Below are 14,838 nucleotides of genomic sequence, written 5' to 3' on the forward strand. Positions count from 1 at the left end.
TATCCTCTCTGTGGACAGTACACCAAAGCAAAGATCTGCCTTACAAATGAGCTCCCTCTGGTTCCACTACATTAGTGTGCCATCTCGGTCAAGCACAGATACAGCAAATGTTCAGTGTGTGTATGGGACACACACACACACACTGGGATGTTTGCTGTCAACATGACCCTGTGCCTCAGCCTCCATTTTCAATATTTCAACTATTTTGTCACTTCAGCAGCTCTAATCTTTCAGGAGACTTACTCTCCCCCCTCTGTCTCCCACAGGAACGAGGTCCAGCCAGTGAGACGTCAACTCAGATTACTGATGTGGGGTGATGTGTTTTAAGTTTGTCCTTCATTACTGAGTTAAGTGACATTTTCTGACCTACACTTGCCTGCGCCTCCTAAACAATTGTCACGCCATTTTGGATAATCATTTTTTAACTTGATCTTTCCAGCCTTCCTGCAAGGACACACACAATACGTTCTCCCACAATGCACTGAGCTATCTTCGGGAGAAGTGTTTATTATTCCTGCATATGCACCCAACTGCTGACCATCTCACACACACATACACATAAATATGTATGTATACAAATATATACATATATGTCTAAATATATACACAGCTATATACATATATATGTATTCATATATGTCTACATATATACACACCTATATACATATATGTATGTATACATATATATATATATATAAAGATGGCACTGTTGCTAAGTCTTACGATAAGACACTGCTTTTACTAGCTGGATTTTCAGCGGCTACGATGAGCCATTTCCCATGTAAAAATCTCAAAGACAGGCAGGCTAACGAATCTCCAGCCACAACCAGGAATAGGTTAAACAGGCTAAAAATATTATAAACATTAATAATTCAGCTTTTTTTTTTTTTTTTTTTTGCTAACCTGTACCCCGGTGAAAAAATAGCGCACATAAAATGTCTTAATGGGCAGGACATGGAGTGGATTATTTTTGGTATTTTAAGCAGCATCTCGCCCAGTGTGAGGATGGGGTTGGGACATTTTAGTCTCATGAGCCCTCGTATCAAGGATGAAGTGTGAGCACGGCCAAGTATAACTCTGTGAAAACTCTTCAACGTTTTCATTATTTATTGGACGTTTTAATATTTTCTTCCAAACTAAGTTAAATGTCAAGAAAGACATTTAAACTGGGGTTATGTGGATTTTAACCCACGACGACTGGCATTGTATTATAATTGTTGTTTGTGAATGAAGAGTAACAATAACCTTTACTGTCATTTTATGGGTACAGACGTAAAACAAACACACAACCAAATGCATCATTTTGTGGAGTTTTTGACCGACCCAACCTACAGTGTTTCCCTGTTTTGTTGCCAACTCCAATGACTTTATTACAGAAGTCTTGTTTCATCATTCCAATGTATAGTTTCACACCGAAACGATTCAGGGACCAGAGCAGATGAATATGTTGTCACACGATGCTATATGCGGAAGACGCCTTTGTTTACATTCACATTGTGCTCATTAAATTAAATTAACTTTTTTGTGGATTTTTGGGAACTTTCTGACCTTGATTATAGCTCCATTGCATAAGTCAGCATCTTCTGATGTTTTTATGTCCTAGATTATGATGTTAACTCTGTGCTAGGTGAGTCACATAGGTAGTGATGTATCGCATGTGAGTTCTGGCTTACGGTGAAAATCGAGTTACGTCGCACCATAGGAATGGAACTATGCTGTAAGTCGAGAACCCAGGTGTGACACATAGCATTTAGTCTTTAGCTGTGAGCTAAAAAAAAACACCCTATTTGTCATTGTATGTTACACACAGGTGTGTCACAGTCAGGGTAGGTTCACCAGCTGCTTCTCAACATGCCAATTATCATCCAACATCCAAAGCGTCTTAAAGAAGCGTTGACACAAATCTGGTTATAGCTAATCGTAGAGCAATCGTAGAAAGAAACAGGAATAATAACCCACCAAAACTGACCAGACATCAAAGATTTATTATAGTAAGATCAATGTAAACAGAGCTTAACTCTGACCTCACGGAGCCTCAACCGTGGAGCTCTTTGACGGTGTTTTCACAGACCTTATACCAGTACAGACACAGAGCTTCCATGTTTAAATGTATGCAGTTTCCATTGAATATCCCGAAATACCCAACCCCACATTGCATATGGATGCAGTATGTAGCGGAGGAAATGAAATTTCACATTTCCCACTGTTGCATTGAATGTTGTTTATTCTCCAAAAGCAGGTGCAGTCTGCGGCTCCCACTCGCTTTTCAAAATACCCCGGGAAGCCAATCCCCGAGGGAGGAAGAAACCTTCTCTAAATATGTGGCTAATCTACCACGTGGAAAAAAACGACGGGAACAAAAGAGAGAAGTGTGTGTGCGTGTGTGTGTGTGTTTTCAAAGGAGCACCAAAGGAGCAACAGTGAGGCTCTGAGACATAAGGTGGAAAACTAGCAACAATGTGATGATGGGTCCAACAGTTACGTTGTTTGTTCTGTCTATTTCTGGCCTTCGTGATTCGAGTGTGTGTCCTCACACACGCACGCATATCTTTGCCTGTGTGAGTGTGTGTGTGTCTATAAGTGCAGAAAGTGTGAGGATGGGTTTCCCACAGGAGCTCTCTGATATAGCATCTCTTTACCTTGTGTACATTACTTGAATATGTCGTTAAAGCGTATACATTAGAGACTGTGTGTGTGTGTGTGGGTATGTGAAGTGCTGTCGTTTTGTAGTAACCAAGAGACTTGAAAGGTATGTTGTATAAAAAAGTAAAATACATTTAAAAAATAACTAAATTAAATTAATTTAAATTAAATTAAATAAAATGCAATAATACATTTAAACAGACTTTATGACACAATGATTATCAACATAAAACTAGTCAAATTTAACTCTTCATTTAATGTAAACCTAATGCAGTCAGCTTATAAGGTGACATTACAGTACAAGATTACAAAAAAAAAGTATTATTCTGTGTACTGCGTGTACTTCAAACCAGACCTGAAGACACACAGCTCCCCTCTGTGTTCTGTAGTCACTGTTAGTCAAAGTCTTGTCCGTGCTCATTTCAACTTCCAACACACACACACACACACAAACCCAAAGGCTAAACTCTAATGAGTTCTCCTTCCCTGACTACAAGGCCACACATCCTGCCAGCACTTATCAACGTCACGCTGCCCGCTCCGCATCCTCTTCCCATCCCCACATCGTACGTTCACGTACACAACACGTTCATGTACGAACACGGAGAAAACCCCGCTCACACGGTGCCAGCCGTCATGGAGGGGCATTCTCTTATTCAGCCTCTGTGCAGTGAGGCCAATACATAAGACTGTAGACGTGTAAAACAGGTGGGTACAAACACACACTCATCCTCTGTGTGTGTGCATGTGTGTGCGTGTACATACAGCCCAGAGGAGAAAGGCTGGATGTTTTATGGCACACTCAGGGAGGGCTTCATTTCCACACCACCACAACCACGGCCAGACTCTGCTCCTCGCCTCTTATACATCTTAATATGCCTGGACCGAGCAATTGAACATGTGCACACACGCACGCACACATTCATGCAAAGCAGCATTTGCACAAACACTGCCATCCACTCATAAAGTACACTGTTTACCGTACAGAGAAAGGCCACGGTGTGAGACGGCCAGAGAGACAGAGAGAAACGCAGGCAACGCAGAGAGGGAGAGAGGATCTGCTTAAAGTATTAACACTGCACGAGCCCACATGTGTGTGCTGAAGCATAATCTTCTCCCCGCTCTAATTGGGTTTTTAACGCCGGTGCTATTTCCATAAACCTGCCTCCTGAATCACTGCCAGCCTTTTACACTCCCCCGGATCGAGTGTGCTAATACTAGGAGTCAACGCGTGCAGCAACACACATTTCCACCAATGCTTGTCCGAGACAATCACTGTTGTACACAATGCTAGCATGACAAAAAGGCTAGGGTGGCAATTTTTTTTTTTTTTTTTTTTTTTTTTTTGTGCTTCGGCAAACAGACTTGCTGCAAAGATGGAGATTATTTCTTGGATGTGTTGGATTCGAGGAGTGGCAGTAGAAGGAAGAGGAGTTTGAGGAGGAAAAAAGAGGCCGGTCGAGGAAACAGGGAGGAGGGAGGGGCTAGTGCTAGTGAGAAGGATGGAGGATTTTGTCACGATGCTGACATGGGTGGAGTAAATCTCCCACTGACTTGTGTGGAGAGCTGTTTATATTTACAGCGCTGCAGAAACAGCAGCCGCTCTGAGCCTGAACTGTCAGGTCAGTTGTTTTGTAAACGTGAATATTGTGGAAAACTGAAAGTCACAAATTCATTTTTCCTGCATTATCACATGAAGTCACATGTCCTTATGTAATAAAAAAAGGCTGCAGCTTTCATAGTGTCGGTGGTGAAGGGTCACGGCAGGCAGCCACAGGCAGATGTTTTCTTCCCATTGTTACAAATGACTATTTGTCTGAGCATGTGGTTGACTTGCAGTCACACACACATACACACACACACACATACATCGTGGCCAAGTGCAGCACACCTGGTAAAGTGTCAAGCCTCACACTCTGTGGCCAAACTTACGTCAGCCACTCGTGCCCCCAAGGCTCCTGTCTAACCCTGAACACGGGAATCTTTATTACCAGTCTGGTTCACTTCTGTTAGAGCACACTGGTCCTCTCAGTGTACCAGGTAAACGGATTAAAGACATCCAAGAACACGGCCACCAGGATGTGAATGTGGAAAAATAATGGAGAGGAAATTGAAGAGCAAAAGAGGAAGAAATAAAATATTAGACATCAGATTCCAATGTTAATCTCATCTGTGTGACTACTTTATCTTTTTAAAACCTAATCATCTTACTCTCAGTAACACTACCATATAAACATTATATAATTTATTATTTAGTGTGTATTTAGAGTGATTGATAAATTCACATAAATTTTACAAAATAAAAATTCATGGGTTTGTCCTTTGTTCCTACAAAGAATTATATTGTTTAGATTTGATTCACTGATTTGCCTTGGTTTAAAATTGCAATAGCGGTTAAACTCAATAATAACAATCACAACATGGTTCAGACAGTCTCTCAATGTTGCCACATATACAATAATTATTTGATTTCTATATAACAGTACAGTATTTTTTTAATCATATATTTAAACAAAATGCATTTGTTTTTGCATTTTATCTCATGAGACTCTTTACAGCCAAAATACAGAAAACGCAGCACAATGTGACAGGACATAAACAGTGAGATTAAAACTTCATTATCTGATATGTGGCTACAATGTTGAGCCCTATTTTTATTCTTTTGCAGTTGTCAACACGCTACTTTAAAGTCGTGCGGTCACTGTTTGCTCGTCTGCAGCCACCTGCCCTCATTAACGTAAACTGCTCAGTGGAAACTTCCACCTCTGCTCCGTCACTCCTCAAGCCCCGCCCCCTATTCAGCACAACTGCTTCCACCTGCTGCACCCAGTATATAAACAGCTCCACTCCTTTCGCTCTGTGCCAGATTGTCATTGTTCCCGTGCAGATGTTCCAGCACTGGGCTCCTGACTGCCCTTTGACCTCTGCCTTTTCTCTGCCCCGGTAAACCCACCAGTCTTCTGTTCCTGACTACGATCTTTGCCTGTTGTTTCCTGATCACTCGTCAGCCTGTGCTAACTGCACACACCTGGTTGTGACTATGGACACATTCACTTAAAATATAAATATTAAAATATTCTCTGGAACGTCGACTTTTACAATGTGTTTTCTTGCTCTATTTATGTATTTAATAAATGTTATAATTGTTAATTATACAGATTAACAAACGTGCGCTAGCTAGCTACACGCTAGCTTGAGGAACATCACCAGGTCATGCCCAAGTTGCAGCTGTCACACAAGGTGCATTCAGGCACAATCGGAAACTTGAGAATTCCACAGTCATGGCAGTTTGTGTTGTACGATGATTTATTTATTTTGTTTTTGTTTTTTATCTTCCCTCCAGTTTTCTGAGACCCCTATGATGCCCCCTGGCTCCCACTTTGAAAACTGCTGCTCCTGAAACGACTGTATAAAAATGGATGAAGCTCCTTTTGGACAGTTAAGTACAGAGGAATTTAAACAGTAATTAAATGCTACATTATGTCAAACACTAATTGTTTCATATGAATGTTTGGGTTAAAATTGTCTCAGTGAATAAGTGGAATAACAGGGAAAATGTTGTGTTGCTGTGAAATATTCAGGGGTAAAAACATTGAAACCTCGGTGCATGGTGTAATGACATGATGAAATGTCTCTTTTAGACCGACCAGGGACATGTCGGTTTTAACAAAACCAAAACATATCAAATACCAAAAGTTCTAACGTATTTATTGAAGCCACTGTTGAAGTCAATGTTTTTCCGCAAAGAGAAAACAACTCAATATGTTGTCTCAGAAGAATCATCGGTTTACATTGCCCTCAACACGTCCGCCTTACAAACAAACAACCGACGTATCAAGTTGCCATCAAACAGTGGGGCGTCAGGAGTACAGTAGGGAGGTTTAGGCAGGAGTGGAGGTGAGATTTTTTTAATAGAATATACTGCAGAAAAATATGAAATCAGGTGCTACTCTCTTTTTGCCAATTGTGACTGGAGTTCAAAGGTGCAAACCTTCAGGTTAGTTTTTAACTAGTATTTCTACACAGTTATGGTGAGTGTGTGTGTTCGTGCACATGTGTGAGAAGAGAGGGTGGGAAGAGAACATCAGAGCAGTCTTATCTGGGAGGCCTGACACTTATCAACGTCTGCCTGTTACATTTCTATGACATGCTCGGCCTCAGAAAGAGCAGCAGAGCAGTGAAACAGAGGAGAGGCAACAAGATCTGGGCTGAACAGGACAGGGTGGGGCAAAAAAAGGAGAAGGCTGGATAAGGACTGAAAGGTGCAAGGAAAGGGTTTCAGTTCCCCATGATGACGTATGGTGACTCTGTAGTCGGTGAATCCATGTGTTTGACCACAGAAACATAAAGGATACGTGTGAAAACTGCCCCCTCCACTATTCTCTCCCCACCTTCCCATGTCTGTATCTCGTTCTATTATTGGTTGCTGAGAAAAGTGAGATAGAAAATGCCTTCTGATTTGTTCATTTGCAGGCTAGACAACATATTGTTCTTTTCACCAGAAAATATATTCCTGTTGTTTGCATTTGCATCTTTAAACGCACGTTCGTCATAAACATACGGCGCAGCTTTTTGTCTGTGCTGCTGAATCTGTCTGTACAGCTAATCCTCCTCGGTGCCGTGTTTGGTCTGGACCACGTCAGGCCGTGTCGCCTCCACTGGGAGCCACTTTCTTGCTTTTCTTCCCTCGTTTTATTGACTTAGCACTAATAGGATCCAGTAAAAACACAACTGTAAACACACACACACACACACACACACACCAAATGCATCGATAAATAAACGCCACAACGGTTGAAAATTGTCGTCGTTGCAAATGATCACAGAGAAGAGAGAAAGAAATGATTCTGCTTCAACGAATGAAGTAAAAGACATTTTCTCTTCACAAACATTTCCAAAGTGAAGCTTTTGCCCCTGAAAATAAAAGTGTCACTCTGTACCAATGCCTGAAATGTACAAGGCCCAATCCTCTGTGATCAATGCTGGCAATATTCCCTGAAGAACAGACACAGAAAGAAAGTTGAAACTAGGCCTTCAAAGGCTAAGCTATTTATTGAATTGCATTCCATATTTTCTCATCTCTGCACGAGGCCAATAAAGTCGGGCACAGATGGCACTGCAGTCCACTATAGAAAGGTAGAGGAAGAAGGAGGGGTGGCTGGCAGACAGACAGACAGACAGGCAGATAGACAGACAGACAGACAGACAGACAGACAGAGACAGTCTTACCCCTGGCAGTGTTTTCTGTTCATGGAGGGCGTTCTGTGCTTTGATGGCCGACTCTCGAGCGCAGTAGGTCAGGAACGCACAACCTGCAGATGTACAGAACATTGGAAGCTTAATCAGTATCAACATGACAAATAGTGTGTGTGTGGGGTGGGGGGGTGTAGGGAGGGGAATACGGGGGGGTCAGATATACACAAGCAGAATAGGAAGATTGGAGCAAATCTCAACAGTGGGTCAGTGCATTTGGACAAACACTCACTTACAGCACACATACTGTGGATACACACTCTTTACTGCTGTGAACAGGAGAGAGAGAGGAGAGATAAAGAAAGGTGAGGAGAGGGGAGGTGAGGGGAGCAGTTATGGAGAAATGTAGATTGAAAAGTGAGGTAATAATTTCCCCCTGACTTTCTGAATAAATGGCTTTGCTTGTGTTCTAATGAGGTTCATGTGGGTTACCATGCGTCATATTTCTGCCGCTCCGAAGACGGTTTATAAGCAGTCGCAGCATTGTGGATCTCATTCCATCAGCCAGATGCGTTCGGCAGTTAGTGATATATGAAATGTTTTTTATACAAAAACAATATTCCAATTTGTTTTCCATGTTCCATGTGAGGTCACTTTTCCTCCGCTGCCACATTTACTACTGGTTTGGTTGAATGCATGAGAATCCGCCTCTGTGCCACTTCAGTATCGTAACCCCTGCACTCTCCAATAACTTTATCAGCTCTGCTTCAAAAAGAGGCGGTGAAATGCAATGTCACCTATTGATCCCATTGACTGACCTACGACCTTGCTGCCTGTGCCTTGCTGGTCAACACTTTAAGTGTCACGTTTGTGTAGTTGCATGTCAGCACTTTTTTAGCACAAAAATGATTCAATCATGTATGGTAATCTCATCTGATTTCTCTGCAGTGCTCCTTCAGGGCGCTGGGTGCTGGTGCAGTGCACTTCAGTATGACAATGACTGTGATGTGGTCTCATCAGGGTTTAGATCTTCTAAGGTGGCTGACTGTAGCAGTGCAGTCTCCCTGCTCCAAACCCCCCAACCTAATGATTTCCAATGGCTCCTGAGCAAATCAATCCATCACTCTGTCTAAGTCCCATTCTCTTTACTGCATCAGTGTGTGAATAAACACCGAGCCCCAAAACGCCCTTATTCAGGTTTGTTTTCCTTTGTTTTGTTTTTTTTGTTTTTTTTCCCCAAATGCTAACAATAACAGCAGGAAATGTCTCAATTCCTTTTGCTTTCATTTCCTTTTCCACAGTTTCTGGTCTTCATGCTGTTGGTTGTATTGACAGATGCTGCTTGACCTTAGCGCCAAATAAGAAACGAGCATTTTTTTATGTGAATTACTAATAGCATATGCATTTGTTAGTGTGTGTGTGTGTGTGATGTGTGTGGGGCAAACAAAGAAGAAACATGAACTCCATTTATATGAGTCTGTGCTCTTTAACGTTTGGCCTAATAAGAAGTTGCAGGCCACGGGCGAAAGCTTTAACAACTCCATAATTGGAATCCAAACACGTACAAATTGACACCACTGCAATGCATACAAAGTGCAAAGTGGTGAAGGGGCGGTGGGTGGGGCTGGAGGGGTTGCATGATGAAATTGTTTGAAACACAACAAAAAGCCTCTGTAATCTGAGGCTGCTGACACAGCAGCGGGGGAAACCTTCACATTGTGCGGGAACGATCACGTGCATCTTCAGATAGTTCGGAAACAGCCTTCTCTCACGCACTGAGTTTAACTGCAAAATTAAAAAAAAAAAAAACTTTCTAACCTTCCTAACTCTCCTTTCCTGTCTCCTCCTCCCATTTTCTTCCCTAGTCTTCTTTTCACTACGGCCAACTTTTCTCAGCTTATTTCCTGCTTTATAATAATGCTATCACACTGATAAATACTCTGAATACTCAGAGTGTGAGCTACAGACGTTGTACTTCTATCTCCTGTGTGTCCAGACGCTGAAGAATTTGCAGGAGAGTAGAAAGTTGAAGACACCGACAGAAACAGAAGAAGAGCTGTTTACTCTCAGTTTTTGTCTTGATTCTAAATGTCCTGTCCAGGAAATCCTTGTACATAATTCTAACAAACATACCCCCGTCAGTAAATGATCCATCATCCAGTTTTTCCATTTGTGTAGACGGTGGGTAAGAATAGGGAGCTCAGATACAGCATCTCCAGTACAATTTAGAGTTTAATTAAGACAAAATACAATGTCCTCCTACAGATTTAATACTTAATTTTGTTTTTCTGAGCTGCACATGCAGCAGTATCACCACCATTCATAATTTGTTTTCTGCTGCTGTGAGCAGCCTCCTAATTCCCTCTGTGCAGAGCTCTGCAGGACAACAGCGTGCACCAGCATCCTCCTCTCTGGACTGTTTTGAATGCAAATCTACATGTAGGGCTTTCTCTTGTGAGGTGCACCAAATTCAGAAACCCGCTAACCGCTAATGTGTAATAACCATATAGAAAAAATGTTTATACGCAAATTTTGATTTAAAAAGACATAACAGAATTAGAGATTGTAACCTGACATATAGCTCATCAATATTAAAAAAAAAATGGAGTGTCGTCCAGTGACTGTTTAGATCAGGGGTGTCAAACGCAATTTGGTTCAGGTTGTCACATTCAGCCTGATTAGAAGTCAACTGGGCCGGACCAGTACCGGATTATTACATAATTACCAATAAATAACAATAGGTCCATGTTCCTTCCTAAGAAATTATTTTAAAATATTTATATGAAATACAACTTGACAAAACATCACCAACATAAAGACTTTTACATTTTTTTCACTTTTAAAATTTATCAAGCGGGCCAGATTGAACCCCCCAATGGGCCAATTTTTGCCCACGGGCTGTATGTTTGACACCCCTGGTTTAGAACAACGAGTAAGACTTGGGATCATATTGTAATAGTCCAGGTAAATGTTAGCTTAAATATAAAGAAATGTATATATTAATGCAATACAACATGTTCCTCTTATATAATAAACCTTTTATAAAACCTGTTAATTTTCATCTTCATCACAGGGTGATACATTTTCATTTGAATTCTGACAGTGTGATGATAAAAAATGCATTGATATTTGTTATATTTAAATAAAAACTACAACCATTTGTATCAGTGATGGCCCCAATAGGAAGGTACTGTGCCTAATTTGTAAAGTGCTGTACATCCTCAACCTTATTCTATTTATTTATTTTCTTTCTCTGCTATAAAGATGATTTATATGTTATGTTATTCGTATATATAATTGTGTCCATAAACCATCCATCCAAGGATGTTGGCTACTCGCTACTTTATTTTTAATTGTTGTCATATCTATACTTCGTAAAATTTCTTGAAGAATTCAACAAGTAAAAATAGGCAGCGACGCTCATCAGTGCGAGCAAACATACTAAAAAACATGCTAAAGTATAAATGCAGTCTTCATGTTTGAAGCAGTATCCAGCTCATTTCAGTGGCGCCCTCACACAGTCTTGTCTTCATCTCTGTGCCCCAGAGGGTCCAACCTGCCCCCAGTGTAATGAAAAGGTGTGAACTTGCCCCCACTGTGGCGTTTCCTTGGCCTACAAGTGTAAATGTAGCAGAAACTGAGCCAGTCCTGGTGCAAGTTTTGCCAGCTGCCTCACACATCATTTGCACTCTGTGGAAAATGCTATCACTGTGGGTAGATTACTTGCTTACTTCATTTACAGCCGTGAGGGGATCCGGGGAAACTAATAGCTTTTCAGTGGGGTCAGAGGCTGAAACACAAATCATCATCTGCGCTGATACAATGTGATTACCATTTTGAATCAGTGCCAAGAAGGAAAGGCAGTGGGCTGAGTTACAAAAGACTGACTGACCGTAGAGCGCGAGACAACGCGAAGACCTGGCACATGGATTTGGCAGGAACTTTCTAAACTGCTCATGATCATTGTTCTGACAAAAATATATGTTTTTGCTTTTTCTTTGGCTCTGCCAGGAAACAGCCTTTTACAGGCAATGTAATATAAGCAGCATCTGAGTGTCATCTCTGAGCCGACGTTACTCAGTCTTGCTAAGGTGAGCCAATGTCTGTGGTCACCTGACCATAGACCTACACCCTTCTATCACTCATTTCATCACTCCTTTACTTTCATCTCCACCGCATCCTTCAAAACCTCCCCAATTTCTCCTTTCACAGCCCCTCCCCTTCTCCCTTCACCTTGAGGAATGGCTGGGGGGGGTGGTGATCTCTGCAGATCGCCGAGCAGTGCTTTTGTCCATCATAAGGGCAAGGAAAAGTCCCCAGACTCTCCCTGGAATCCTCTCTGACCCCTGAGTCGGAGACTTCAGTCATTGATTTGTTGGTACTCGCTCACATAGACTACACTACCCTTCAAGCGGCAGTCAAACAGATCCATAGACAGCAGCTCCCAGAGGGGTTGCATGTGTGCATGTTTGTCTAAACATATGTGCATTTTTACTGGATCTATACTTTATGTGCACATATTTTCATGGCGTGCCAAGTGAGAATTAGTAATTTCTCTGAGAACCCCCTCCTCCCTCCTCTCCTCCCTTCTTGATCCATATATGGCAAAGAAACAATTATAACAATGTATGGAAATGTACTTTGACACTTTAACATCAATTGTGAGACGCTGAGGTCAAGCTGTTGTCTCAGTGCACGAGTGGTGCTCTACGCTTAATCCAACTGTGGAGCACTTCACTCCGAAGCTTGGATACATCTACTTATGACTGGTACTTGCATGAAGAACACCTAAAACTGCAGGCTGCGTTTTGTTTGTGAGGAATTGAACATTCGCTGTAAATTGCTGAACACCAATTAGGCAGAAAGCATTAAGTAATGTGGGGCTAAGCAGCCGATAGACCATTTACAACCGGGGCCGGCTGTTCCTCTTCCTCATATAGAGCTCAGAATAAGACTTGGGAGACTGCACATCTTTCTTTGTGCTGTGGCCTTAAATGTCAGCGTTGGCTTTTGTGGACAAGCCGGGCATTTCATCGCTCTCCTGCCATTAAAGCCGGGCATCGCTCTATAAATAAATCTAGTGGCCTGCATCCCTGATGAGCAAGCTAATTGACACTGTTAATGGATTGAGTTTCACAGAGCTGTAAATAATGTGTAGGTTCACACTTACTCCCTCATGCTGTGTTACTTCTGGGAGGGAACAGGAGTTTACCTGCCAAGTCCTGTCTCTCTTTGCCTCCTATGTCCAGCCAAGTCTGCTCAAGCCAGGGGATTTACTTAGAAATCAATACAGGTTTCTCTGAGGGTCTCAGCCCTTTTCTCTACCCAGCCAGAAAACTGCACTTATTTTTGCTACTGCAACCTTTTTTTAATTAACAGGTCGAGACAAAAGGAAATCAAATGTTACTGCGTCACACCTGTTTCCCACTGTTTGCGGAGGACACCTGGCACAATATTTCCAAAAATCTGCACATTTCAAACATAGTGCATTTTTTTCCCTGGCATCACATTAGTCTAGTTTAGAGGGTGTAAGGCACTTAAACCTTTTGGACAGATCAATTGATTATAGCAAAGCCCGGTTTAGAAATGACTGGCAGCTACAAAATGGCTGTGGATTGAGAGACAGAGCAGGTTCGCAGTCACTTTGATTTTACAGATTGAAAGGTATCTTTAAAGACAGCACTTCAAAGGCCCAGGGGTTTGCTTGGATGAAGTGACTGAAAGAGGAACATAAAGGAAAGGCTGTGTGTGATTGTGTGTGTGCGCGCTTGCATGTGAGGAGAGAAAAGGAAAATAACCAGCTACAGCAGCATTCCTCATTATACTGCTGCACAGCGGCCATATTGGAAGGAAATGCTATTTGTGCACATCTAAAGCAAAGTTGATAACACTGCTGCAGATTGTTGCTCCATTCACTGAATGGAACATAAACACAGCTTTTTATTTTATTACACCCACCAGGGTGGGCCCCCTAGCCGAACGGGGGCCCTAAGCAAGATCCACCGAAACAAAAACCCCTCCTCCCTCCACGTGCCCCCTGTGGACATCCACCACAGTAGAGTTAATATTGTCTGAATGCTTCACTACAGAATTAAATTAATTTAAAAAACTGTCCTCGGAAACAAGCAAATAAAATAAAATAAAAAACCAATGTAAACACTAGTAATTGAAATTACTGAAAATACTGAACCTTTTCTTATTATTATAATTATGATGTGTGAAGTATAATAATAATAATAATTATTACTATTATTAACATCATAGTTACTATAACATTATTATACATTTCATTATTATAACATTATAACGCATTTCTGTTCTATCCACTCTCTCTGTTATGAATTAGACTCCCCAGTAGATGGCGATAGTTAGCTATATCACTCTATAAAAAAGTCCGCAGTGGTGAACTGCATCAGTCACACATATGGGGCCCCCGCCACAGTGCGTGTTTTGCGTATAGGAGAGGCGGCCCTGAAAACAACCCCATGTCCTTGACCCTGTTCTCGTTGTGGTTTGCTCTAAACAGGGCAGCCTCTGGCCTAGTGGTATGTGAATGAACTTGTTGGGAGGATTACAGGTTCAAATCCCGCTTCGGCCGGCGATCCTGTTGCGTATATGCTGTAGGTGTCTGTGTGTAAAATGTAAAATGACGATAGAGGTGATTATTCCGTTCTTGTCACTGCACAAACAAATGTTCATCTGTAGATAATAAGTGCAGATCAAGCCTAATAAACTTCAGAGAGAAAAGATGGCGGAGAGGTAGCAGGGAAGATACACATCAATTACCCAAATTAATGTTCCATCATCAAAAGGAAACAGTCTTTTGAAAATATTTGACTTTGGGTTTGTTTTTGTTTTTTTCACACGTTCGGAGGGGAAAAAAAACTGATGCAATATATCTCCAGTACATACCCCTCGACTACTGTGGCAATAAAGTACAGAGGCTGTTAGCTACAGCATTGCTCCTTCAGTGGGAAAGATGGATAGGAGGAGTGGGGGGGC

The 14,838-nt window shown here is 41.7% G+C and overlaps 1 protein-coding gene and 1 long non-coding RNA gene across 8 annotated transcripts in view; one reads left to right on the forward strand and one right to left on the reverse strand.

Annotated features, from left to right (window-relative positions):
* LOC112486672 (uncharacterized) overlaps positions 1-612 on the forward strand; it is a 67,461-nt gene extending 66,849 nt beyond the window's left edge. The window contains exon 3 of the long non-coding RNA XR_003049170.1: positions 267-612. This is a non-coding gene — a long non-coding RNA (uncharacterized LOC112486672). The remainder of the gene's footprint in view (positions 1-266) is intronic.
* celf5a (cugbp, Elav-like family member 5a) overlaps positions 1-14,838 on the reverse strand; it is a 156,999-nt gene that overhangs the window by 135,660 nt on the left and 6,501 nt on the right. For all 7 annotated transcript variants that reach the window (XM_017042445.2, XM_017042452.2, XM_017042442.2 and 4 more), the window contains exon 2: positions 7,873-7,955. In XM_017042445.2, the coding sequence (XP_016897934.1) occupies positions 7,873-7,955 (83 nt within the window). The remainder of the gene's footprint in view (positions 1-7,872; positions 7,956-14,838) is intronic.

The sequence above is a fragment of the Cynoglossus semilaevis genome, chromosome 2 (genome assembly GCF_000523025.1).
Source record: "Cynoglossus semilaevis isolate Cse_v1.0 chromosome 2, Cse_v1.0, whole genome shotgun sequence".
Classification (NCBI taxonomy): domain Eukaryota; kingdom Metazoa; phylum Chordata; class Actinopteri; order Pleuronectiformes; family Cynoglossidae; genus Cynoglossus; species Cynoglossus semilaevis.